Source organism: Ornithorhynchus anatinus, chromosome X1 (assembly GCF_004115215.2).
Source record: "Ornithorhynchus anatinus isolate Pmale09 chromosome X1, mOrnAna1.pri.v4, whole genome shotgun sequence".
NCBI lineage: Eukaryota > Metazoa > Chordata > Mammalia > Monotremata > Ornithorhynchidae > Ornithorhynchus > Ornithorhynchus anatinus.
The window spans coordinates 51,199,331-51,226,831 of record NC_041749.1 but is presented as its reverse complement, the minus strand read 5'-3'; the positions used below and the strand labels follow the sequence as shown (position 1 = coordinate 51,226,831).

General features: G+C 46.2%; 1 protein-coding gene across 1 annotated transcript; it reads right to left on the bottom strand.

The window, feature by feature from the left end:
* Positions 1-6,798: 6,798 nt before the first annotated feature.
* Positions 6,799-27,437, bottom strand: CHCHD4 (coiled-coil-helix-coiled-coil-helix domain containing 4). The gene is made up of 3 exons (XM_001507297.5): positions 27,247-27,437; positions 21,696-21,794; positions 6,799-7,895 (listed from the first exon to the last, which is right to left on the bottom strand). Exons 1-3 carry the CDS (start codon positions 27,266-27,268, stop codon positions 7,603-7,605), a joined length of 414 nt encoding a protein of 137 aa, XP_001507347.2. The 5' UTR covers positions 27,269-27,437; the 3' UTR covers positions 6,799-7,602.
* Between the last annotated feature and the right edge of the window lie 64 nt (positions 27,438-27,501).

Sequence of the window (27,501 nt, the reverse complement as noted above, 5' to 3'; positions counted from 1 at the left end):
TCCAGCTGGGAGACCCAGAGAGGTGGCGGGAATAATGGCAGCTTTCTTGGGAGTCCCCCCCTCGCTAAACCGGGAACTCCTTCTGGACAGGGAATGTGTCTACCAACTCTACTGTATCATTCACCCCCAGATGCCTAGTTCAGTGCTTGGCTCAATAAACACCATCAATTCATTCATTCAATCGTATTTATTGAGCACTTACAGTGTGCAGAGCACTGTACTAAGCGCTTGGAAAGTACAATTCAGCAACAAATAGGGACAATTCCTGCCCACAATGGGATCACAGCCTAGAAGGGGAGAGACAGGCATCAAAACAAGTAAACAGGCATCGACTGAGTGCCACTGTTGCACAATGATGGAGAGTGAAGGGAGGATTTCACTCTCTAGCCTCCCTCTCTTACTTCCCCCGAGATTGCCATGGCTCCCAAATGGGGTATTTTCCCCTTCAAGGCCATCTAGAGTGCCATCACTTAGTGAGCTAACATGGTACTGGGTAGTCATGTCAAAAGAATTGAGATGAAGTCATACAATGCACAGCTTTCACCCTTTCCAAAGGGAACATATGCCTTGAGGAAGATCAACACCTTCAGGAATGAACACGTTGCCCTGAGATGGAATCCTCTCTCAACCCCTCTCTTCTCCCAATACCATCTTGCCCAAGCAGGTCATGACCCTGATTGCCCCAAGCAGCTCTGAGAAAACAAGTTCCCTTTTAAGTTAAAAAGAATAGGAACAATGCCATCGCTAGGTTAGGTCAAGGTCAAGGTCAGGCCAGTGGTCCATCCAGCCCAGTATCGTCTCTGTAGCAATAGGGCACTGAGAGGAACTAAGCTACTCTTCCTTGACATCTAACCCTAACAAGTTAGGGATGCACCCCAAGCAAGCCATTATGAATCAATCATTTACAAAATGCTCCATCAGGGGAAAAGGTTGGAGTTTTGTTTACAACCTCTGTAAAGCGTCCCTGCTTTCTGCTGACAACACAACGGACGCTGAATACTGGGGGGAGAGAAATCGTCCCAGAAAGCAGTAGTAATAATAATAATTACGGTACTTGTTGTTAAGTAGAGTTGTCAGTAGAGTTGCTTGTTAAAAGAGTTGACCTTCGGTTCAAAGATGACACTGCCAACAGTGAGACCTCAACCCTGAGTATGAATGTCTGAAAGAGAATTTCTTCCATGCTTTGTGCACCTTTTCTGGCCCCTTGCCATTGTGGGTGAGCATTGCTCAGACACCAGGGGTTAATAAGGGAAAGGTATATACTCCCCCTAGCAGGTCCTGTGAGCCCGTCGCTGGGCAGGGATTGTCTCTATCTGTTTCTGAATTGTACATTCCAAGCACTTAGTACAGTCTCTGCACATAGTAAGCACTCAATAAATATGATTGAAGGAATGACCTGCACTTGAATTGCTTTCACAGTTAAGTGGTGAAGGCTTGGGCTAATCCATCCACTCACCCACTCGGTCCCCAGGCCAAGCGTCCAATCTCATTATCTTGTATCTACCCCAGTGCTTAGTACACAATTAGCATTTAACAAACATTATTATTGTTATTATTATTATTATGACTTGTTGAGGGTCACCCAGCAGGTGAGTGGAAGAGCTGGGATTAGAACTCAGGTCTGCTGACTCCCAGTCCCATGCTCTTTCCACTAGACCATGTGAGAATCAGATTTTGGCTTCACCCTCTTCCTCTACCTATTCCTGTTCCTTCCATGATCCTTTGATGGCTTGCTCTCTTTTCCCCACTCCACCTATGTGGCTATCCCCTCACTGCTCTGCCCTCTCTCGCTCAATACCAGCTCTCTTATTATAATAATAATTGTGGTGGTTATTAAGTGCTTACTATGTGTCCCCTACTGTGCTACGCAGTGAGGCAGATATAATTGGATCAGACACAGTCCCTGCCCCACATGGGGCTCACAGTCTAAGCGGAGGGAGGGAAGGGGGCCGAGAACAAGTATTTAATCCCCATTTTACAGATGAAGAAACTGAGGAACAGAGAAGTAAGTAACATGCCTCACATCACACAGCAGGAAAGTGGCGGAGCCCGGATTAGAACCCAGATCTCCGAGTTCCCAGCCCTGTGCTTTCCACTAGGCCACAAACGTGATCCCCTTCGATAACCTCTTCTATTAGCAATGAGCAGATCACTCCCAATTTTTCTCCACAGCTTTAACCTCTCCCTCCCTCCCTCTATTCAGATCCAGAGGAGGAATCTGGATTAGGGGATGCCCTTGGTGAAACACGGATATTTTGGTATAATTAGAGAGGAGTCAGCAATATCTGAAGGCCAGAAGAAATCAGACCGGTCAGGTCAAAAGGAAGAAAGAATAAGCACAGATATGACTGGACTGTAAACTCATTGTGAGCAGGGAGTGCGTCTGTTGTATTGTTACACTGTACTCTCCCAAACGCTTAGTACAGCGCTCTGCACACAGTAAGTGCTCAGTAAATAAGACTAATATCTGGTGCGTAAGTATCCTGAACACTTATAGGCCAGAAGGATATCAGGGACTGAGACCTTCAGAACCATCTCATCTTCCCAAGTCCAGTGCAGTGGTTTCCCAGCTTCAGCTCAACCTCTCGCCCTGAGCCTGGCCAGCTAAGAGCTGGAGGAGGTATTTATGTGATTGTGGGGAGGCATGTACGTATGTGTGTGAATGCAGTAGGGAGGTATATGCCAGCAGATAACAAGTGAATCAATAAAATTGTGATTTGCTCATAGAAATATTGGTGTGTTCCTTGACTCCATTAGGCTAGCTAGCCTAACTGATTTGGGGTAAATCTCTGAGTGCCATACAATCCAAATCCCTGTTCTGGGAATCTGTGACAAATGGCCAAATACAGTAGAGGTAATTCTACTTCTAGTCCTTCTTGCTATCTTGCTTCCCCTCTTCACTGCCAGGGGAAAATCTACAATGTATTAAAAAAACAAAACGGGCCACCTGAGTGCTAGATAAATTACCCAAATTGAGATATATAGCTCTATTTCTGGGGAAACGGGGCAGCTAATGCTTTGAGTAACAGGTTCTGGAATTTAGGACCCAAAGTGAGTGCTCGACCCAACTCAAGCTGCACATGATATTTAAGGCAAACAGCCTCAGTCCCATGTTAAACTGCTGAAGGTTGAGAGAACAGGACTGGAAGCTCTGAGGTCCTTCCACCTCCCATAACTAGTTACTAGGGATCAAGGAAAAGCGTAAATCCTTTTAAGGACCTTAGCTAAGGGATAGCGGTCAGCATACACCTATTTCTCATTTGTTCTGCAGGGAATTACCCAGGAATGACCCTAACTGTGGATTATCCATGCCCCTGGCTTCAACTCCTGCTGTTCACAACAGGGTGAACAGGGGGTGGAGGTGATTTGAAAGTTCAAATCAGTCAATTAATTAGCATACCCATCCTTTGACCAGCTGTGACCTAACTCTTCTGTAATGAGGAGGATGAGTAATTGCGGGATTTGTTCAGTGCTTTCCATGTGCCAAGCACCATATCAAGTGCTTACTACAGTGCCGTGCACACAGTTAGCGCTCAATAAATACGATTGAATGAATGAATGAATTAGGGTAGATACAATGCAATCTGCTGGGACACAGTCCCTGACCCTCACGGAGGCTCACAGTCTAAGAAGGAGGACAGGCATTGACTCCACATTTTACAGATGAGGAAATTGGGGTATAGAGAAGCTAAAGGGCTTGTCCAAGGTCACACAGCAGACAAATGGGGAGTCAGGGTGAGAACCCAGGTCCTCCGACTCTCAGGAGAAGCAATTCACCTATTGTACTTCCTTACTTAAGGTTGTACTGTGAAAGTAAGAAAGTAGGGATTTGATTTGCAAGACAAGAAGCAGCATGGTGTAGTGAATAGAGTCTGAAGCTCATGGGTTCTGACCCCAGTTCCGCCACTTGTCTGCTCTGTGATCTTGGGCAAGTCACTTCGCTTCTCTGGGCCTCGATTACCTCATCGGTAAATCGGGGATTGAGATTGTGAGCCCCAAGTGGGACTTGATTACTGTATTAGAGAAGCAGCACGGCTCAATGGAAAGAGCCCGGTCTTGGGAGTCAGAGGTTGTGGGTTCGAATCCCCACTCCTCCACTTGTCAGCTGTGTGACCTTGGGCAAGTCACTTATCTGTGTCTCACTTACCTCATCTGGAAAATGGGGATGAAAACTGTGAGCCCCACGTGGGACAACCTAATTCCCTTGTATCTACCCCAGCGCTTAGAACAGTGCTTGGCACATAGTAAGCGCTTAACAAATACCAACATCATTATTACTATTATCAGCCTCCTTGGCTGACCTCCCAGCCTCCTGTCTCTCCCCACTTCATACTTCTCTCCGCTGCCCAGATCATTTTTCTACAAAAACGTTCATGATGTGTTTCCCCACTCCTCAAGAAACTCCGGTGGTCGCCCACCCGCCCCCGCATCAAACAAAAACTCCTCACCTTTGGCTTTAAAGCACTCAACCACCTTTCCCCTCCTACCTCACCTTGCTACTCTCCTACTACAACCCAGCCCGCACCCTTTGCCTCTTTAATGCTAACCTTCTTACCATACCTCGATCTCGTCTACCTCGCCACCGATCCCTCGCCCATGACCCCCCTCTGGCCTGGAACACCCTCCCTCCTCAAATCTGTCAATTACTCTCCCCATCTTCAAAGCCTTAATCAAAGGACATCTCCTCCAAGAGGCCTTCCCTGACTCTATTTATTGCCATTGTTCTTGTCTGTCCGTCTCCCCCAATTAGACTGTAAGCCCATCAAACGGCAGGGACTGTCTCTATCTGTTGCCGACTTGTTCATTCCAAGCGCTTAGTACAGTGCTCTGCACATAGTAAGCGCTCAATAAATACTATTGAATGAATGAACAAAGCCTGACTTTCCTCTTCTCCCACTCCCTTTTGCATCACCCTGACTTGCTCCCTTTGTTCATCTCCCCTCCCAGTCACACAGCGCTTATGCACAGATCTGTAATTTACTTATTTATATTGTCTGACTCCTCCTCTAGACTATAAGCGCTTAGTGGGCAGGGAATGTGTGTTTATTGTTATATTGTACTCTCCCAAGCACTTAATACAGTGCTCTGCACACAGTAAGTGCTCAATAAATACGACTGAAAGAATGAATGAACAGGGACTGTGTCCAACCCGATTTGTGTGTACATACCCCAGTGCTTAGTACAGTGCCTGGCACTGTAAGTAGTAAGTACTTAAATACCACTAATATTATTATTACTATTGTTGGTAAAGGCTTGTTGCAGATTTCAAGATTCTGGGATTAGGAACCCTTTGGTGCTTCTCATTTACACAGGGAGTACAACTTTCTTTTTTTGGTGGGAGAAGAAAAGTACGTATGTTGGGGCCTTGTCTCAGAAGCCCGTCAATGGGCAGGGACTGTCTCTATCTGTTGCTGATTTGTATACTCCAAGTGCTTAGTACATTGCTCTGCACATAGTAAGCGCTCAATAATACTATTGAATGAATGAATGATTTTGACAGCAACTGCCAGGATTGTCTGGAATAGTCTAAAGCATTGTGGGCTAGTGGAAAGAGCACAGGCCTGGGAGTCAGAGAGGACCTGGGTGCTAATCCTGGCTCCACCACTTGCCTGCTGTTTGACCCCGGGTAAGTCACCTAACTTCTCTAGACCGTAAGCTCGTTGTGGGGAGGGAACGTGTTTACCAATCTGTCCAAGAGGCCTTCCCAGGGTAAGCTCTACTTACTTTTCCTTATCTCCCACTCCCTTCGGCGTCACCCTGAACTGCTCCCTTTGTTCTCCCCCCCCCCCCAGCCCCACCCGACGCTTATGTACATCTCTGTAATTTCATTTATTTGTATCAATGTCCGTCTCCCCACCTCTAGACTTGTCGTGGGCAGGGAATGTCACTGTTAATTGCTGCTTTGCACTTTTCCAAGTGCTCAGTACAGTGCTCTGCACACAATAAGCGCTCAATAAATATGATTGAATGAATGGACTCTGTTAGACTGGACTCTCCCAAGCGCATATCAATTATGACGGGTTGATTGATTCTCCATGCCTCAGTTACCTCACTGTAAAATGAGAGCTAAGACTGTGTGCCCCAAGTGCGACAGATAATGGGTCCAACCTGATTATCTAGTATCTACCCCAGCACTTAGGACAGTCCCTGGCACATGGTAAGCATTTAACAAATACCGTTAAAATTAAAATCTGGGACTATCTCTGCTGAAAAGGACATAGTTTAAGTTTAAGAATAATAAAAATAATAATGTTGGTATTTGTTAAGCGCTTACTATGTGCAGAGCACTGTTCTAAGCGCTGGGGGAGACACAGGGGAATCAGGTTGTCCCACGTGGGGCTCACAGTCTTCATCCCCATTTTACAGATGAGGGAACTGAGGCACAGAGAAGTTAAGTGACTTGCCCACAGTCATACAACAAGTGGCAGAGCTAGGATTCGAACTCATGACCTCTGACTCCAAAGCCCACGCTCTTTCCACTGAGCCACGCTGCTTCTCTATCATGAGGGAAGTATTTATTGAGTGCAAAGTATTAAACTAAACACTTAGGCCTTAGTAGTTAAAGTGAGGATTTTACATGACACTATTTTCAGTGGCCAAAAAAACCCAAAAAACAAAGCCACTCTTTTAACTCCACAAAATTCACTTTCCCCACCTGTGGGGTTGCATGAGAGTTATAGTAAAATATTCTGTATTTTCCTAGATTGAAAAGATCTTTCAAGAGAAATATAAACACAACTGTTCATAACCTACCCTTTCTTAATTGAAAATTCTCTAATAATAAAAAATACCAACAGATTCAAAGCCAGATGAAAATATTTTCTTTTAATGTGCACTTAAATTCACATATTTTCCATGAAGTAGTGACTTCATGTAACTGTTTCCACCACTCAGATTGTTAAGACAGAACAAAGTTCTAAACCAGCACTTCCTGAACAGCGAACATAGTGATTAGCATTTTTCTAACACTCTGGAATTCCAGTTGGAGGTTGCTTAATGCATACTTTCCGTACAATCACATTTGTTCCCCAGATTTTACTGAGAATGAGAACTCAAAAGAGTTTCCTTCTGCACGATGTGACATCAGAGACTGCTTTCTTAAAAATGGAGCAGTTCAAATACCAACCCTCTTCAATACGATACTTCACGTTCCCTATGAAGACTTTCTAAATACATTAAAAATTGAGACCAGATTCAAGCGTGGAGACTGATAAGGTCCGACCGTATTCTCCTATTCACTTAATACATTGCTCCGCACACAATAAGCAGCAAATAAATACAATTAACTGATCGACTGATGCCATGGCATCTGTCTGGGTCGGTGAGAACATGTTAACCGTATGGCAAACTCGGGGTGCTCTGGAGAAAGAAAAGCAGGGGTTACATCTGCTGACAAGTATGCATGCACGCTCCACCTTGATTTCCAACGTTTATGCCGTAGGATAGAAGACTCTTGCCAACAAAATAAATTATTTCAATACAGTGCACACAACCTGAAGTGGTAAGTGACTTCTTGACAACAAAGTAGAAGACATTTTGCCCAAGGTCCATATCTTTGAACTTGAAGGACTGGAGGGAGACCCGTTCTTCCCTTTGTTTTTATTAGTTCAATTTTTCCTCTTCTTTGGTTACCTTCTCCTCTGCAGGAGGGGTCTGAGCCTCTCCACTTGCCTTCTCTTCTTCCTCTTCATCTTCCCGAGGATAGAGGTCTGGATACTTCTGCATGCATTCCTGCATGGCCCGAAACTCATCTATGCAATTAGATCCCTTTACTTCTTCTGTGCTGTAATGGAAGCAGGAGAAGGCCGATTTGAACTGTTCCCCACAGGGGCCACTGGCCATTCCCCCAAGGCATGGGCAATTCCAATTAATGTCACCATTTGGCAGAATCAATCCTGGGAGGGAAGAAGGAAACAGAGAATATTTCATGTCCTGCACTATAAAACCTCCAAAAAAGCAAAACTGGAGTTTAAGTGAAAATTCCACGAACTGCAGTGATCATGTACAGCAAGACCAGCAGCTGCATAAGCTGCTGTGATCTACCACTGCTTTTAGACCTAAACCCTGGGCCAGAGGAACCAATGAGAAGGAGGAAAAGGAATGCTGGTTTTCACTGGGTCACTGAAAACCTTGGTTTTTCGAGAAAGAGTAAGAAGAGGGATCGGGCCGACACCGGTGAACCTGCACCTCCTCCCATGGGGCACCAGAGTATGTCCTTCAGAAAAGCTGAGGGGAGAGAAGGGGAGACAAACTTCTCAAGCCTTTGTGGCTGCCAACAAAGCAGCTTCCCAAACCTTGCAAAGACACTTCTAGGACAGCTGCTGCTGGGCCCCTGTCCCCTGTGAGCAACGACTCCTGGGACAAGCTGGTGAGTTAAGCAATAGCAGAGGGCTGTATTATGGCACTGGCAGGAAAACTCTCTCCATGGATTTATGCCAAGCTGCAGGTTGGAGGATCGATCGAGCCCATCTTTAGAAACCGTGCACGGTCTTCTGAAGGTGAGGAGCTGGGTGCTCTGCTGGGCTATGACCAGTGAGCAGATGGTCCTTATGGATCCCTGACTCAAGTATCTATAACATAGCTCAAAGCTGAGATACACAGGCATCAGGCGGACCCCCATCGTTTGAAGTCAGCTCTAAATCTAGGATCTCCCATCCCCTTGTCCTTATGTCCTGAAGTAAATCCCTCGGGTTGAACTACGAACAGTGTTTTCGCTTCTGTGAAAGGACAAGCTACTCAAGGAACCTGGAAATCACAATTTTCAAGTGGTTTCAGAGCTTTTTTTAAGCTTTGGCCTAGAATAGAGATTCAAGGACCACACTGTCCCTGAAGGCCCATCACCTGTCATGACACTTTTCCGGTGCTCAAACAGAAACGGTCCCTTGGGAAATCCAGAGTTAATGAAGAACAAGCTTAGGTTAGAAAGGTCGACCTACATGTAAAATCTCTGCCTAACAACCTTCAAAGGCAGTGAAGGCAAAATAGTAGCAAACTACCATTGAGGTGACCAGTAAGTAAGCACAAAGCATCACTAAATACTACAAATAAAGAAATCTGCTTTACCCAGAATCTAATTATCAATCTTAAGGATCTGTTCTTGATGGACCTTTGGGAGGATTACATTTGCGTTACCACAGCATGCTTCGAATTTCTACTTTTCCTCTGAGATGACCTCTTGAGAATTGTTGGGTCCCAATAATTCTATGAAAAAGATCGGTACTGCGGGATAGCATCGCGTTCCCTATGAGGAACAAAGTCATGTCAAGCCAATGGCTTTCAGATGAATCCTGGCTAACCATCCCCTGAAACTCCTCCCCGTTCAAGAGCAGAGGGTACCCTAGAAATGTTCTAGGAGAACAGAAGGGCAGGGCGGGGCAAGGAGTTTGATGTAAGAGGCAAGGGGTTTACAGAGTCACCATCTGCTGAGCCATGAAATCTGACAGGGGATTTCATGGCCTCAGTGACTTGTGGGGTCGACGGAGACCGGGAAGACTTTGCCCTCTGGGGTGAGTAAAGGTGGACAAACAAGCGAATCACCTGAAGACTCAGAATTTGATTCTATGATGGTATGACTGAAGGATCTTAAGTCTATGCACTGCAGGCAAATTCCACATCTCCTGGCTCCAGCTACATGAGAGGCAAACTCAAGGGAGCAAAGCTAGGCAAAAATAATCACCTGTTAGGTCTCTGAACTGGGCCTAGAGCTGAGGTGGAAGAAACCCCAGAAAAACAACTGTAAATGAGTCAATCAACACCCCCCGTCTCCATTTCTGATCTGATGAAATGTGCACCTGACACATGAAATGTGATGGGGGGGATCTGTGTGTGAAGGGTGGAGAGGGCGAGCGTGGGTGATTATGGGAATGCAGTGGGGCATAGGACACCTGTTGATGGTCAAGCCTTCAACTGCCACCATTAACTGAGTGGTTGAACTTGCTGTGGGGGCCTGAAAAAATAAAGGTCTTGCAGTTGTTTTGTCTTTTTCTTCTATTTTTGACGGGGGGGAAGGGAGGAGACGTGGGACAAAGTGGGGTCCCGAGCCTAATATCTGGAGGGGACGTCTCGGAACGGTTTACAGCCTGTCAGGGGAGAGTTCTGATGCACAAAGAAACACAACCATAGTATCGCAATTGACAGTATTGGTTGAACGTCTCCTGGGTGCTCTGGTGAGTGGATAGAAGAAAGAACAGCCAACAGTCCTGCCCCTGAGGAGCTTACAATCTAATGGGGATACGGTAGACAAACTGAGGAATAATACTGGTTACTTGGAATGGGGCAGCCACCTAGGCAGGGCTAAGACCACACCTGTCCAGGCAGCCATGACCTTCCCGAAGGTAGGAGGGAAGGGTGGAGGGGGTTATGGCCCGGGGAGGGACTTCTACATGAAGGTCCCTTCCAACCTGTTGTGCATCGTGGCAGCCGGGTAGTGGTCTGGGGCCAAAGCTCCTGGGCGAACTGGAAGTGGTCTTGGTAGAAAAGGGGAAAGCTTTTGTTTTTCTGCAGAATCAGGGGACCACTAATCGGGTTGGCACGGCAGCTCCTCTCCCAGTCAGTTTTCAGTGTGTGAGAATGAAGGGGAGGAACTGGGGACCAAACTGAGTTAATAGCGCTGGAGCCTGGCAAGCAGATGGTCATGCGACTGGGTGGGTTTGGGGGAAGGGGAGATACACTTTCCCCAGGCCTGGACCCAAATTTAGCTTACCTGAAGGAGAACTCTTCTGAGGTCCTTACTGCTACATGTCAGGAGAGAAACTGGAGGCGGAAGGAGCTGGCCTCCTTAGATCCATGGGAGGAGCGGAGCTTTGACCTCTTTCTGGTCAAGCTGTTGCTCTCCTGGGAGGTAGCCCCTTTAAGCTTTCCAAGGGCAAGTCCTGAGGGCATCCAGGAGTGGCTACCAGAGTGACCATCTGGCACGTCCACTACCCACCTTTGGAGAACCATTTTGACAAAGTGAGCCTTTAAAAGCACTATTTCTGAACTATAACAAATGAGGAATAATACTTGCTATACCTACCTCTTCGGGATGTTACGATTTGCAGTCAAGTTTCCCCTATGCAAAATGCCTCCCGATTTTTTTTCCAGCAGTTATCCTCTGGCCATCTCACAGCACTCTGGGGTTTCCTTGGAGCGGCCTCAAACGCTTGTTTCAGGCAATAACTCACAGTACATCCGATCTGGTACTTTCTTTGATGGGCATAGTAAAAAGAGGCTGGAAACTTAGCTCTCAAGGAGGAAAGAAGGAACCAGACAGATCTAAATGACTCTGTGTGACCTTGGGCAAGTCATTTAACTTCTTGGGGCCTGTATCCTCATTGGGAAAATGAGGATGAAATACCTGTTCTTCCTCCCCCTTAGACTGTAAGCCCATGTGGGACAGGGACTGTGTCTGATCTGACTGCGTTATCTATCTCAGCACTCGGTACTGTACCCAGCACGTGCTAAGCACTTAACAAATACCACAATTATTATTATTAATGATCTCCCAAAGGAAAGCATTTTTCCTCCCTGCCAGACCCCAGGCTGAAGAGACTGCCCACAGGTAGAGCTATACGCAAAGCCGTCAAAAGCACCTGATCTCGCTGCCCAACCTCCACTTTAACCTGCATCCAAGAAGAAGAACAGAGTTCTCTTGTTCAAATATGGTCCACCATTTGTGCTGAAACAAAACCACTCCTCTCCAGAAGAGGTGCTGGGTTTCAAGTTATAAGTTCCGAATCCTCCCAATATGAGCTACGGTGATCCCAAGTCAAAACGCTTAAGCCCCCAAACCAGGGAACCCAGTGATCGTAAGCCTGAAATCCTGTGTTTGGGAAACTTCATGGCAGCACTATCTGGGCAGAAAGACAAGTTTGAAAAACTCGATGCATACACAGCCCAGTGGTATGACTATTCAGTAAGACAGATGAAAAGCTCAAAACATGATTTTTTAGGGTTTAAAAGGGGTCAATCCCACTTTCTATTCAAAGGTTCTATCTGCCACAGGCAAAAAAATCTAACTCCTTAGTCCGAATGGAGACGGAGACCTATGGACCGAATGGAGACGGAGACCTATGGACAGTTGTCGACCCAAGGGAAAATCACTAGGCTTGGAGTCCTAGGACTGAGATTTACACTCAGTTCCTCTATTATCCATGGAAACTGAACAAAGCCATTTAGCCTCTCTCTGTGTCTCTTAATATTGCTTAAATATTTGCAAATTGTAGGGAGGGTGGGGGACAAGGAAAGAAGGGGGGTAAACCCCTTCCCTTCCCTTCCATGGATCTTGATGCAGTTCTATTTATTTTTAAGGCAAAGAATCTCTTTAAATATACCCACTTTATTTTTAAAAAGAGTATTTTATTCACTAATTTTCAGTGATGTGATGAGTGGGTGTGGATCTCTGCCAGTGAGACAGAAATGAAAATGTTTTGACACTATGAACAGTAAGGCAAGGGGCAGACGCTATACTTAAAAATCACATCCATCTTCCTGAAATGTCAGAAACTGCCAGTCAGAGAACAAGACAGCCAATTCTTTCTTTACATCTTGAAGGGGTTGAGAGTTCAGTCTATGCTTCACTCTGCTGCCCGGATTATCTCTCTACAGCAACGCTCTGGGCATGTCACCCCCCTCCTCAAAAATCTCCAGTGGTTGCCTATCAACCTTCGTATTAAGCAAAAACTCCTCACTCTTGGCTTCAAAGCTCTCCATCACCGTGCCCCCTCCTACCTCACCTCCCTTCTTCCTTCTACAGCCCAGTCCGCACACTCCGCTCCTCTGCCGATAACCTCCTCGCTGTGCCGCGTCATCGCCTGTCCTGCCGTCGACCCCTGGCCCACGTCCTACCTCTGGCCTGGAACGCCCTCCCTCCTCACGTCTGCCAAACTAGCTCTCTTCCCCCCTTCAAAGCCCTATTGAAAGCTCCCCTCCTCCAGGAGGCCTTCCCAGACTGAGCCCCCCTTTTCCTCTGCTCCTCTTCCCCTCTCCATCGCCCCGATGCCCTCCCTCTGCTCTCCTCCACCACCCCCCAGCATTTGTGTATATTTGTACATATTTATTATTCTATTTATTTTATTAATGATGTGTATATATCTATAATTCTATTTATCTATTTGGATGCTATTGATGCCTGTCTTTTTGTTTTGTTTTCTGTCTCCCCCTTCTAGACTGTGAGTCCTTTGTTGGGTAGGGATTGTCTCTATCTGTTGCCCAACTGTACTTTCCAAGCGCTTAGAACAGTGCTCTGCACACAGTAAGCGCTCAATAAATACGATTGAATGAACGAATAAATATTAATGACATCAAGCAGTTCACCTCTAAACACTTGGAAAACTAGTGAGATTGTACCACCGCTCCTGAGTCGGTAGATACTGCTTGGTCACTTCAGCTTCAAATTCTAGAGTGTCACAACATGATATTTATCAGTCTTTTTGTGCTGGCTTATCACAAGGATTGCCACATAGGCAGCTTCTCTCATCCCACCTATAGACTATACTACATACCGTACTAACCTGCACAGACTATATACCCTACTGGAAGGCAGTGCCATTATCATCATCAGTATTGAGTGCTTACCGTGCACAGGACACTGCATTAAGCACAGGGGAGAATACATCAGAGTTGGCAGCCACATTCCCTGCCCACAACGAGCTTACAGTCTAGAGGAGGAGACATTCATATAATTTATAACATATAATTTATAGATATGTACCTAAGTGCTGTGGGGTTGAGGATGCCCAGAGGTCACAGATTCAAGTGTCCAGGCCGGTGCTTAGTACGGTGTTCTGCACACAATACGATTGAATGAATAGGCCCCTCCAATCCCCACAGCACTTAACGTACATACGGATAGTTATTTTATTTATATTAATGCCCGTCTCCCCCCCTCTAGATTGTAAGCTTGTCGTGGGCAGAGAATGCATCTGACACATTGTACTCTCCCAAGTGCTTAATACAATGCGCTGCACACAGTAAGCGCTTAATTGGGGAAAGCCTCTTGGAGGAGATGTGACCTTAATAGGGCTTTTAAGGTGGCGAGGGTGGTGGTCTGGTGTATATGAAGGGGGAGAAGCTCCAGGCTAAGGGAAGGATGTGGGAAAGGGGTCGTCAGCCAGACAGATGAAATCAGGGCATAATGAGTAAGCTGCACTGGAGCAGCGAAGTGTGCTGGTGTGGCACGTGGCTGTCACAAGAAGCTGGCAGACACGTTGCATGCCCTCAGACGGTCCACCTATGCACAGCAGGAGGCTTATCACGAGGCCCCTTGGGCACGAGGGGTCTCCAGTGATGCACGGCCCTATCACCCAGAGCCCCTTCTTCAGGGTGGCAGGAATCTGCACTCCCACTTTTCCCCTTCCTTGAAGGCAAACAGTTTCAAAGCTGGCCAACTTTTAAGGAAGAGGAGAATGGGAGTGTTACTTTTGCACAAGTGAAGCTGGGACCAGAGCTGACCCCGAGCAAGGAGGGTCCAAAGGGTTCCTCTGAAGTCAGATCCAGGACCCAAGTTCACCTTTGCAAACACGCATTCCTTTTCTCCCCGCTTCTTTCCACAGTGGAGCCCCCTCTGAATCAAAAAGTTTAAGGTCGGGCACAGTTCCTAAAGTCAGATCTGCACTGCTGATGAAAATAGGAAAAGAGATATTAAGTGAGGGCCATATATTTAGATTAACAATAGAAAATCAGAAGGATTTCCTGCAATTCTCATGGGCTTCTGTGGGTCAGTTTTTCAAAAGAGCACAAGAAGAAGAACAGGAGCTGACCAATAGAAAAGGGGCATGGTCGGGGAAGAGGGCGTGCATTCCTGGAGAAAAGGAAGGGGAACGGAGGATGGTTGCCCAGGATCAAGGGTCGGAAAACTGGGTTTAGAGAAAAGGTACTCTGGCTCTCTGTGGACAACTGAGAGGAAGGGGGAAAGAATCCTAGAGATGGAGCAATGAGGGCTCCTAGCGGTATAAATTCTTCTGTATGTGGAACTGAAGAAATCTGGACAGTCGGACTTGGGGTGAATACTGTAACAATAATGAATTCCTAGTTTACGCTACACCAGACTAGAAGCCTTCTCATTAATAGCAGTGCTCATTTATTTCAGAGGATTTATAAAACTAAATATAACTCTGGACTGTTCTTTACTGGGCTGTCGTGAAATTCTTGATGGGTCCATGGCAAGGCAGCTTCTTGCCTCACCTCACTGGTTTAAACAATTGTACAGTGGGGCAAATAAATTGACATCCTGATGGCCACTTGTTCCAGACTACCGTTTAACTCTCAATAGGAAGACCTAAACTCCAACGGGAACTGCTGACTTTGTAATCCATCGAGTGGTAGGAAATGGTCTGTTGTACCTTAAAAGACAGTTTGCTTGATGTTGAAAGAATCACCAAAATCAAACTTGTTACAAAAGCCACGACTCCCTTCTTTCCCCCCATTTTCAATTAGGCAATCATAAAATTCAGTGGATTTACGGTTCTCAAATAATGTAGGCATCAGGACCTGAACCAGCGGGAGCCTTGGAAACTCTGCTCATTTAAACACAAACCCATGTGTGAAAATGAAGAGGTTACTTTTTAATTAAACAAGAAAACAGGTTTTAAACTCAATCACTTTTGCTAGTTATGATCGAGCATCTCCCCTCTGGACCCACCAAAGTGTGCTTGAATGCTGCCCCTTAGGGTTTCATATCTGGTTCCAGAACTTGGCTTAACCACAGACCATTCAAGGAATGGTTCGATTATAGTGTTCATTTATAGTTCATTATATTCATTTATATGAATATCCGTCTCCCCCTCTAGACCATAAGCTCCTTGTGGACAGGGAACATGTCTACCAATTCCGTTGTACTGTACTGTCCCAAGCTCTGCACACAGAAAATGCTTAACGAATACCACTGATTGAGATATACCTATATTTATATCTGTAGATAGATACAGATCTATCTAGATATAGCCACAGGTATATCTATATACATATATCAAACTGGCCGAACAACCAGAGGACACCCTATCCAGAAATGTTCTCCTCGTGACTGTGAGTGCATGAGTGCGGGTGCCTTGCCAGTTGAACCACTGAGCATTGATCTTGTTCACCTCTATACCAATACGGGTGTACCCCAAGATATAGCCCTGATGTAGTCCTCGGAAACCCAGATATATCAGATATAACAGGCTGTCTCCTGGTGTACATTTTTCCCATAGAGATTTACATGTCATAAATAAGGGTCTGCTCCAACACCCTTGAAAAAAATAATAGGCAACTGCAGTTATTTTCATGCTAAATAACTGCTTCATCAAGCGTCACTAAACTAATATTTGCTGAAGTAATTCAAAGCATAACTAACCAAATGAGGAGCTGTAGTATGCGAGGATGAACCTTTGCAAGAAGCTGCAAAAGCAGAAACTTATTCTGCTGACTGGGGTAGCGGTTTTTCAACTTTCGCGGTACATCGTTCCGACTTAGATTGAGCCACACCCTTCTTGTTTTTGCAGAGTATCTTGGAGCAGGCCAACTCCTTTGGAACACCTCTTCACATTTTAAACTCTGTCCCTCAGAATCACTGTTCTAAAGTCATTTTTTTCCTTCACAACTGCTGCGAGACTTCTTAATCCCCAAACTTCAACTGGTGGTGGATAGAGCGTAACTTCTCCATCTCGTTTGGCCTCTCACTACGATGTAGTGGACTGCCAAGGTGTCAAACAACCACAGCGGGTTCCCTGGGTTGTATGTATAACAGAGTGGCTGGAACCCTGTGAGATGCCTGGATTCTTTTCCAGGATCCAGCACGGCGGTGAGCGAAGCTGCATCTGGCCTGCCAGGCTTTTAGTTCAGCTGGCCCTCAAGCTCTACTGCCTGAGACTGAGGGGTGGGTGAAGGATTACTGCAACCCGAGCCACCAACAATCACATTGGTACTAATCACTGTTGTGCAGAAACCCTGCCCACCGTGGGAGCAGGGGGCAGGCAGAAAAGGACATCAAGGCCTGTTAATTTGTAAAGACCATATCCATGGTCCATATCACATAATTTCCAGACGCTCATGTGGCCATCAGGAAAAGATTTGCCCACCCTGACTTAGGAGACAGATAGGGGAAGATCTGTGCCCATAAAATAGTGTTTGAAAATGACCACAACCTTTGGCTAGGCATGTAGCCCTCGTCTCTCTGCTTCTCAGGCAAATGGCTTGAGATCCCTCCAGAACATATTGGTGAGTTTAATAATGATGGTATTTGTTAAGCGCTTACTTTGTGCCAGACACTGTACTAAGCGCCAGGGTGGATACAAGCGAATCGAGTTGGACACAGTCCCTGTCCCACGTGGGGCTCACAGTCTCAATCCCCATTTTACAGATGAGGTAACTGAGGCCCAAGGAAGTGAAGTGACTTGCCCACGGTCACCCGGCAGAAGCCATGACCTGCTGACTCCCAGGCCCGTTCTCTATCCACTACACTCCTCCCAAGTCAATTATCTTGTAAAATAAATCTCTACTACAGGTTTATCATTTTAAGTTTGGGGGCAGATATTTGGGCTGGAGGATTTTGGTAAGCATTTGAGAGTCACACCCATAAAATAATTAGCCTTCACGATACCTGGAAGTAAACCTGTTACGGTACTTAACCACTGGATCAAGAACACTTCCGTTCATTTCCAAACACGTTTATAATCCCTATAAACCTGTTAGAGGAATGCTCATGTGCAGTGATGCTAGAAAGATCTTCACTTGCTGCTGTAGAGGTGGGCCACAGAGAATCAATCGGTGGATGGAATGCAGCCCTCGGGTGGCCCATTGCCCACCTTTGGTACACACTAACCCGGCTTCATATTTTGTGTAGGCATCCCGTATGGACTGCTCCATACTGAGCTGCTCTGACACTTCATCCGGGCATCAATCAATCGATCGGTGCTATTTTTTTGAGTGCGTACTGTGCGCAGAGCACTGGACAACGCACTTGGGAGAGAGTACGTCATCAGAGAGGTGGTAGACACTTGATCCCTGATTACAATCTAGAGGGGACTACAGGCCTCACTGAATACGTTCAAGCATGGTGAAACATTCTCAAGATAACTGAGAAAATTAGATAAATACCATTCTTTAAAAAAATACCTGTTTATTCAAGTCACATCGGTTCACAGTTGAATCTCCAAGGAGTTCTTAATTCACTAACAACCTCCCTCCACTCTTTCCTCGTTCTTTCCAGAGAGCTGAATCGTTCCACTGGCAGTGGCTGTCGGCACCAATCGACCGTATTTATTGAGCGCTTACTTGATGCAGAGTACTACACTGAGCGTTTGGGAGAATACAAAATAACAGAATCGGTAGACCCATTCCCTGCCCACAATGAGCTTCCAGTCTAGAGGATCACTGCCAATTCCATCTCTCCCACGTGCCTCTCGGGGGCACCGAGCTATCAGAGGGAATTATAAGGCAGTGTGTTGGGAGCTGTGCTGGAATGGGTAGGGGCAGAAAAGTGTTCTCTGCAGGCTGACTGAGCTTCCAAAAAAGGATAGAGGTGGCAGAGGGAGCTTTTATACATTAACTCCCATGTCTTAGCGGCAATAACAACACTTATTGGTTAACTCTTGAACAGTGTAATATTTTACGTACCTCAGATGAAAGAGGAAAGCATTTCCAGGAGAGTCCCGATGTGATGGTTCTGTTAGCTGTACTTTTATAGTCTCCTCCATGTTTGCCCATTATGTTTCATTTTAACCCATGAAACATCCCTATATCTCTCTCCTTCATTCTTTTTTTTTCCCCAAAGAGGAGTTAATAGTTTTTTTTCACAAACTGTTACGAGAACCTCACACCCAGTGTGCATCATTTGCCATACGGCTAAACTCCTTCCAAAAAAAAAAATAACACTCTCCGGACACTGCCTGGGCTCACAGCACAGTTGGTTCCTGACAACTGCGTCTAAAGTCGAAACCGATTTTCTCATAGGCACAGTGTGATAAACTGGAGATTGATTCCTGAGCCAAGGTGCGTGGCTCAGCAGAAAGAGCACGGGCTTTGGAGTCAGAGGTCATGGGTTCGAATCCCAGCTCGGCCACTTGTCAGCTGTGTGACTTTGGGCAAGTCACTTAACTTCTCGGTGCCTCAGTTACCTCATCTGAGAAGCAGCGTGGCTCAGTGGAAAGAGCACATTACCCCAGCGCTTAGAACAGTGCTCGGCACATAGTAAGCGCTTAACAAATACCAACATTATTATTATATCTTTTTTTTTTTAACAAAACCACCCAGAATTGTATACTCGACTGTAATAGTAATAATGATGTGACATTTGTTAAGTGTTTATTATGTCCCGAGCACTGTACTAAGCACTGAGCTAGATACACAATAATCAGGTCCCACAATCTAAGTAGGAGGGAGAACAGGTAATAATAATAATAATAATGTTGGTATTTGTTAAGCGCTTACTATGTGCCGAGCACTGTTCTAAGCACTGGGGTAGACATAGGGGAATCAGGTTGTCCCACGTGGGGCTCACAGTCTTAATCCCCATTTTACAGATGAGGGAACTGAGGCACAGAGAAGTTAAGTGACTTGCCCACAGTCACAAGCCGACAAGTGGCAGAGCTGGGATTCGAACTCATGAGCCCTGACTCCAAAGCCCATGCTCTTTCCACTGAGCCACGCTGCTTCTCCAGGTATTGAATCCCCATTTAGCAGATGAGGGAACTGAGGCACAGAGAAGTTCAGTGACTTGCTCAAGGTCACCCAGTAGGTAATGTGGTGGAGCCGGGATGAGAACTCAGATCTTCTGAATCCCAGGCCCGTGCTCCTTCCACTAGGCCATGCTGCTTGGCTGGTAGATAGGTAATAATAGCTATTTTATTGTATTTTTTTGATTAAGTCTGAGAGGTTCCACAATAGAGTAGCAGACTTTCACTTCACTGGAAGTAAAAAGAATGTTTTGACCCTTCCTGGTGACTTCACCTGATGATCAGGTAACCCCTTCCTCCATCTTTCAAACTTTTCCCCCATTCCATCCCCCACTGTCGCTTTCAAAATTGTTCCCCTATTTCTCCAGAGCTTTCCCCAAGCCTCAGGACTTAGGCTTAGTACTGAATAGTTAAAAACAAAGGGAACACTTAGAAATATTTTAAGTGCTAAACTTAACTCAAAAACTTCTTATATATACACACATATGTATATATGTACATACACACACACACACCTGTTAACAGGACAATAACCCATGTTATTGGAGGCTGAGCCAATCCAATTCATCAATCAGTAGCATTTATTGAGCATCTACTGTGGAGAATGCCACTTGGGAGAATGCCTCTGCCGTGAGAAACATGGCTGTAGAAAAAGCCCATCATCATATAGCCCTCGACTGCAAGTTATCTGGTGTTCATTCACTCACTACCTTTTGGAAATCAGCTAACTTGGGGAGGCTGAATTGAAGAAGACCAAGTATGACCAAGGGATAGGACATCCTGGCTTTTGATGAGCTTACTCAAAGAGTGAAGCTTACTGATAATGCTGTTCTCCTAAGCAGAAATACCCCAAGAACATATATAGAGGAAAGTGGGTACAGTATCAATCAATCAATGGTACTTATTGAGTGCTTACTATGTGCAGAACACTGTTCTAAGCACTTGGGAATGTAAAATACAAATTAGCAGACACATTCCCTGCCCATAATGATCTTCAAGTTTATAGGGGGAGACCGACATTAATACAAATAATTTATAATAATCTAAAGATGTGTACATAATAAGGGGCTGGTGGCTAAATGTGGAGATTGAAGACCCACCATCGTAGAGGACAGCCAACAAAAAATGAAGGTTTGGAGATTGAGGTCATTCTACATACTTAAACGTACTACGGAGTTGGAGATTTTGGATTCATTATGCATTAGGATCAATTTAGAACCATCACAACCAGGAGATCTTGCTTCTACAAAGACTATGGGCATGCACACTGTTATACGTAACGATGCATCAAGCTGAGAAACAGAAAAAGACATATCTTAGACTCATCTTTTTAAGAGCTCAAAGGGTTTTCACAGGCACTATTTCAATTTGTTTTTCCAACATTCCAATGAGGAAGAGGTGGACAGGGACTACCCCTGGTGTACACATGCAGAAACAGAGATTCGAGGGGGTTAAGTTGTCCAAAGTCTTCTGAGTTAGTCAGAGGTAAAGCCAGGACTAGAAATCAACTCTATTGACACCAGACCCAGCTTATCAACCTTTCTGCAGGTCCCTTGCACCCCAAATAGCTCATTGAAGAGTTTCCAACAACAGTGGCAAAATCTGCAAAGAAAATTCTCATTCTCTTTTGTCCAACTTCAAAAACAGAGAGTTTTCACAAGCCTACCACAAATTGGCAACTATTTGCTCGGTTAGGAAGAGCCACCTTTTCCCAACCCTGTGGGGAGAAGGGAGTTAAAGACGACATCCAGAAACAAACACAAGCTCAAAAACTTGGTTACGGAACCAGCTTCCTTCTTGGTTTACTCTTGCCAACAAGTGCCTTTTCAATATGGAAACTAAAATAAAAGCTGTGGATTTTGAGAATTTGGGGAAGCCTCAACTTTGAAGCACTGTAAAACTACCGAGAGAAACATCCAGAATCAAGGAACTACCCCTGAAAACGACAATCCTGTTCAGATTATTCTTTAATAACGTGTACGGGACTCGCTAACAGCTTTTATCTGACAGAACCTATGGCTATGATTCCACTGCCCTTTCACTTTGCTGTTACAGTTTACTGACCGTGGTCTTCATAAGGGTCGTTGGGATCATCCGCTACCAACTCAGCACTGCTTGGAGTCTCATGGTCTTCTTTGGTCACAAATATAATGCGGTCCTTTCCTATCATTTGAAAGAAGAGATAAAGAGAGCTTAAAAGTCTGTTCACAGAGCTGTTGCCCAGTATAAGTCTTTGAACTGCTCACCATGTATAAACAGCTGCATTCAGTGTTTGAGCTAATTATTCTGCTCTACTTGGTCCTGGCTACGGCTCAGTTGGAGCACAGTCTAGTTCAGGGGACCGATTTCTTTTCCCGAAGAGGCAAGTTGGAGGGGGTTCAAAGGAGAGTCGCCACAAAAAAAATGATGAAAATAGTTCCAAAAGACATCAGACCTTGGAGGAAAGGTTAAGAGAACGAGGGATTTTAGTCTGAAGAAAAAGGATGACTAAGGCAAACAAAATTGTCTACAAACAGAAAGGGACTTTTCTAAAGAGAGCAGGCATCAATTATTCTCATTAATGAGGAGAGAAGAGAAATAATGAGCTTAAGACGAGGTAGGGTAATTTAAGAAATACTGAAAGCCTTGTTCGCTTGCTTAACTGGACTGATAGAAGCTGTGAGCTCTGGAAGCTGAAAGGGATTTCAGGGTGCAATTAGACACTCTGGGATGGCAGGACGAATCGCACCCCAACGCAAGCAGCCCACCGTGTTTGCTCTCCCGGATGAAAAGATTCCATAAGGTTTCATCTTAAAGGTTACATAGGCCTCCTCATGGGGAGTTAGTAGAAACATCCTTAAACATACCGAAACCCGTGCAGTCACCCAGGGGGTAGAGATTTCTGCCAGATGACTAATAAAAGAATGATCCAGTCTATTTCACCTCTGAATTTTCTTCACTTGAAAATTCCCAGTCACTCAATCAGTATCATTGATTGAGCATTAACTATGCGCAGAGCACTGTACTCAAGTGCTTGGGAGAGTATAACTGATTTGGGAGACATGTTCTCTGCCCAAAGGGAGCTTAATTTAGAGGGATCTCATGGGAATTATTCATATTAATGTCCGTTTCCCTCTCTAGACTGTAAGTTCATTAAGGGCAGGGATCGTGTCTGCTAATTCTGTTACCGTGTACTCTTCTACAGTGCTCTGCCCATAGTAAATGCTCAATAAATACGATTGAGTGACTGGGAATCAGACCAACACTTGGTGAGGGCTGGATTTTGAGGGTTCAGCCCAACCTGGCCCAAACCCTTGAGGCACTGAGAAATTAAGACTCCAGCCCACCTGATCCCAAATTGGCGGGGGGCGGGGGGAGACTGAGTGGCAGGGTCAACATTCAATAATGAGATAACCTTGTTAAGTGGCAGAACGTAATACGGCTCTCACCCCAGCATGGTCTCGTCTGACTGCTTAGCGCAGCAGTGGACAGGCCGCAGGACCGGGAGGCTGGCCGAGCCGGCACGAGTCCAACTGGATTCATCTCTTCCGGATGGCTGGCTGTGGCCTCTAAACCCCAGTTGCGGCTTATCAATCAATCACTCAACCAAAGGTATTTATTGAGCCCTTACTGTGTGCAAAGCACTGGTCTATGTGCTTGGGAAACTGCAATACAACAGAGTTGGTAGACAGGATCCCTACCCATAAGGAGCTCACAGTCTACAGGGGGAGACAAATAGCAGAGTATAAGGACACGTACAGCTTTTTAGATCCTTACCAACCTTCTGTATCCTGTTTCCGGATACCAAATCAAAATTCCATCTCAGTTCCCTTCTTGGGAGGAGGCTACCACAGAGCCATTTGGTCTTGGTACTCCAGGGCACCATGTAGCCCCTTGGCCATTGTGCTACCACCCATTCTCTGTCCGGATCCAAATCCACCCAGACTCAGACCAACTCAGGACCTGTGGATGAGGCCCAATCAGTGCAAGGCTCTGCTGCCACTATCCCCAGTGACTTCCCCGGGCACCTGGGTCTCGTACCTGACTGAAGTATTAGTCCAATTCCCCCGATTAGACTGTAAGCCCGTCATTGGGCATGGATTGTCTCTATCTGTTGCCAAATTGTACATTCCAAGCACTAAGTACAGTGCTCTGCACATAGTAAGCGCTCAATAAATACTATTGAATGAAAGAATGAAGTAGGCCAGTACAAAGGTAAGAGTCATTTGGTGGCTTTGAACAATTCTGGCTCTGGGGCTTAAAAACATGCCGCAAGAAAATGAGCCAAGTTTAATTAGAGCTCAGAGGGCGTTACACAGTTTTAAAGGGCTATTTTTGTCCACAGCATATCCCTAGCATTCATTAAAATCTGAGATTAACACTACAAATTAAGGGTTAATGAATGATGGTGATGCTTAGTTATTCCTTTCACTTGGACAGGCCAGGTTCGAGTGCTCAGTGTGGAAATATTTTTCATCACTGAGAGTTCAGATGTGACCTACCAGTGAGGAGCAAGCACTGATACGGAAAGATCAGTAAAACCATTTTGGGTAAACATAAGCATGGGACATCAGCGAGTCACCCGAGTCTTATAAAAGGTTGCGATTAACAAACGTTTAGACTGTGAGCCCGCATTGGGCAGGGATTGTCTCTGTTGACGAACTGTACATTCCAAGCGCTTAGTACAGTGCTCTGCACATAGTAAGCACTCAATAAATACTACTGAATGAAACAGTGTACCTAGCTAGGAGTAGGTATTGTATTGGATACTGGCAATGACTGGAAAGAATATGGGCCATTAAATTTACAGTTGATAAATACAATCAAAACCCCACTGCTTCTGAAGAAAACAAAGAGCAACACGGAAATCAAGGCCTTGCCTAAAGTTTATTGACTTGGCAAGGAATTACATATATATATGTAATATGTACACGTAATTATGTGTATATATATCCCTTATTCAAAAACGTCCAGTCTAACCCCACCTGACTAAAATACAATGTTCTTCTGGATCTGTTCTTTGGTTAGCTTCTCTTTGTTAGAACAAGATGGGAATTTGGGCCAAGATGAGTTCTGATCAACCACATCACACTCACTTCCATGCGTGGGCCACAAAAGTTTGAGATTACTGCTCCACAGGGCCAGGAACCACAGTCTCATGAAGGGAAACCCAGACATGCCAAGCTCACCCAGGTGATTTCTCCACCCCTTACCCCCGGGGAAGCAATCAAAGCTTCAGCAGCAAAAACGGGAAGGGGGCTGGAGAATGGGGACCCCTCTTCTAGTCTGCCAAACAGCCCAGCTCCTCGCTCAGGGTTTAAAGGGCCATCACCACTGGTCTCTCGGGTTTCGGGCACACGGGAACCTCTTGCAGAGCACCCCCGGAAACACCTTCTTTCTGGAGAGCAGCGACAGGCCGCTCAGCCCAGAGTAGGAGCCAGGAGTCGAGCTCAGGTATGGAACGGGCATCTATGTGGCCTCCCTCCTCGTGTCTCTCTGTTGCAGCCTGCTCTAAGGACACCGCTGGTCGAAAGCCTTTCATTTCTCTCCCTGACCTAGGCCTTCAGCAGAAACTCTTGGTTTCCTCCTCCCAAGGACAGCATACTGGGCCAGACAGGGCCCCCTGGCAAGCTACCGCTGGTGAATCCAAAATGGCCACCCTCGTGAAGATAAGGAGAGCTCCCTGAGTCCATATGAGTAGGGGACTAAAACATGCTGTGCTCTGAGACCGTATAGGATAAGGTGAGCATGAGCAGCGAGTGGGAGCTTGGATTCTTCCTTGGCTACCCAACACACCACATCTTTGCTAGTGTAATTTTAAAGTGAAATGCCATGAAGGGAAACTGGGAGAAAAACACACGGATGGGCAATAAAATGGAAATAAGCAGAGGGAAAGAGAACAAGCCTAGGGAAATCCTGACAAAAATGCAGTAGAGAAAGACATTGGGGCAAAAAGTAAATCCTAGAGTCTTAAAGGGGAGTAACGTTACAAATTAGGCTGGGTTTGCAAATACGCAATGTATGCTTTCAATAAAATCAGCAAAACAAAAGAGTCCACACAAAACTCAATGAATCATTTTATTATGAAAATTTTTCATCTAAATCGAAATACATCATTTTTAAGAAGGTTACAGTACTTGATCTTTATGATTGTATTTGCGAGACATGACATGTTAACTCATAAGATTCATATGGAGATTTCTTCATCCAAACCTAACCACTTGTGTCAGGAGTGGAAAGGTGATATGACCAGTTCACGGACAGAGCTGAATAGCGTTAGCTTGTATAATGAAAATAATAACGATGGCATTTAATCGGTTACTATGCGCAAAGCCCTCTTCTAAGTGCTGGGGGAGATATAGGGTAATCTGGGTGCCCCAAGTAGGGCTCACAGACTTTATCCCCATTTTCCAGATGAGGGGACTGAGACCCGGAGAAGTGAAGTGACTTGCCCAATGAGGCACGGCTAAGTGGCAGAAGGGGATGAGAACCCACGACCTCTGTCTCCCCAGACTCTCTCCACGGAGTCACGCTCCTGCTCGAGTACATCTAACCCGGTGCTCAGAACACTGCTCGACACACGGTAAGCGCTTTATTAGCGCGTACACTATTAGCTGCGTTTGATAAATAATACACTTGCTAATTTTGTGCACATGGCTGGGCTACGAAGCGAAGGCAGCTTTTTTTTTAGTGTCGAAACAACTTATAACTCAATAAAGGCACTGGGCGAGAGCGATACCGGAGACACCTTTTGCTTTTCGCCAGCGGGACGGCAAGCACTTTACCCGATCTACAGGGAAGCCGGACGACATCGACCAAATCACCTTGGATTTCATTTGTAATACTTCCGTCTAAACTATGGAAAGAGGCCTAAAGGAGTTCTTCTAGAGAAACGTGTGGCGGTGAAGGTCAAATTGCAGCCCGGGGCTATGATGCAATCCTAGCAATCACCTCCCTGCATGCCACACGAGTTCAAAGATTCTGGGCCTCGGAGGTCACCCTCTCGTTTGCTCTCGAAGGGTCAGGAAGGCCTTCCCCCCCTCCGCTCTCCAAAGCCCTCCCCGAACTAGCTTGGGAAGTCGACCAAGACCCCGGCCTCCTGCCCAGGAGGAGATGCGGGGTTCGACGCATTAAAAAAGGGAGTCGGAGGGCAAGAGTGCCTCGGTACTTTTTTCTGAACACAAGCGCCTCGCGGGAAGATTCTCCGTTAAACCCAGTTGAGAGGCACTTATTCCCCCCCAACCCAGTAGGCCCCTAGGGGTTCCCATTAGACGTGAGCCCGTCACTGGGCAGGGATTGTCTATCTGTCGCCGAAGTGTCCATTCCAAGCGCTTAGTACAGTGCTCTGCACATAGTAAGCGCTCAAGAAATACTATTGAATGAATGAATCTCCTCCGTCCTGGCAAGAAGGGGCCCCTCTCTCGCCCTTTCACCACGTTCCACACACAGCCGGCCACCCCGATTTGGGCCCAAGGATTTTTCACGGGGGCCGTTCTCCCCCACCCCAGGAGCCTTCTCCTCTCCTCAGGGTCCGGGCCCCAAAGCCTCTCTCCGGCCTCATGGCCCCGGCAGACCCAGCCCCCCGACCCCGCGGCGAACGCCATGTCCCACCCCACCCCTTCCGCCCCACTCGCACCTTCCTGACGGCAGTAGGACATGGCTGGGCCGGCTGGCTCCCCTGACTTTGTCCTCCCGTTCCCTGAGCCCCTGGCTCCGGCTGGGCAGTAACGGCTCCACACTACCACCGCGGCTCACCAGGCGAGAGGGCGAGCAAGGACCCCGACCCGTTACGGGCTGCCCCGTCGCGCGCCTGACGACAACTCCGCCGCCCCCCCCCAACACACACCATGGGCTCCAATTCCCAGGGTGCACCGCTCTGACCAAGGAATGA

What these genes read in the sequence shown, in the direction of transcription:
- CHCHD4 (XM_001507297.5), bottom strand. Translation starts at nt 27,268, where the DNA reads ATGTCCTACTGCCGTCAGGAAG. An exon ending in GTCCTACTGCCGTCAGGAAG is followed by an intron (nt 21,795 to 27,246) that starts GTGCGAGTGGGG and finishes TTCAAATGATAG; the next exon opens with GAAAGGACCGCATTATATTT. An exon ending in CGACCCTTATGAAGACCACG is followed by an intron (nt 7,896 to 21,695) that starts GTCAGTAAACTG and finishes CTTCCCTCCCAG; the next exon opens with GATTGATTCTGCCAAATGGT.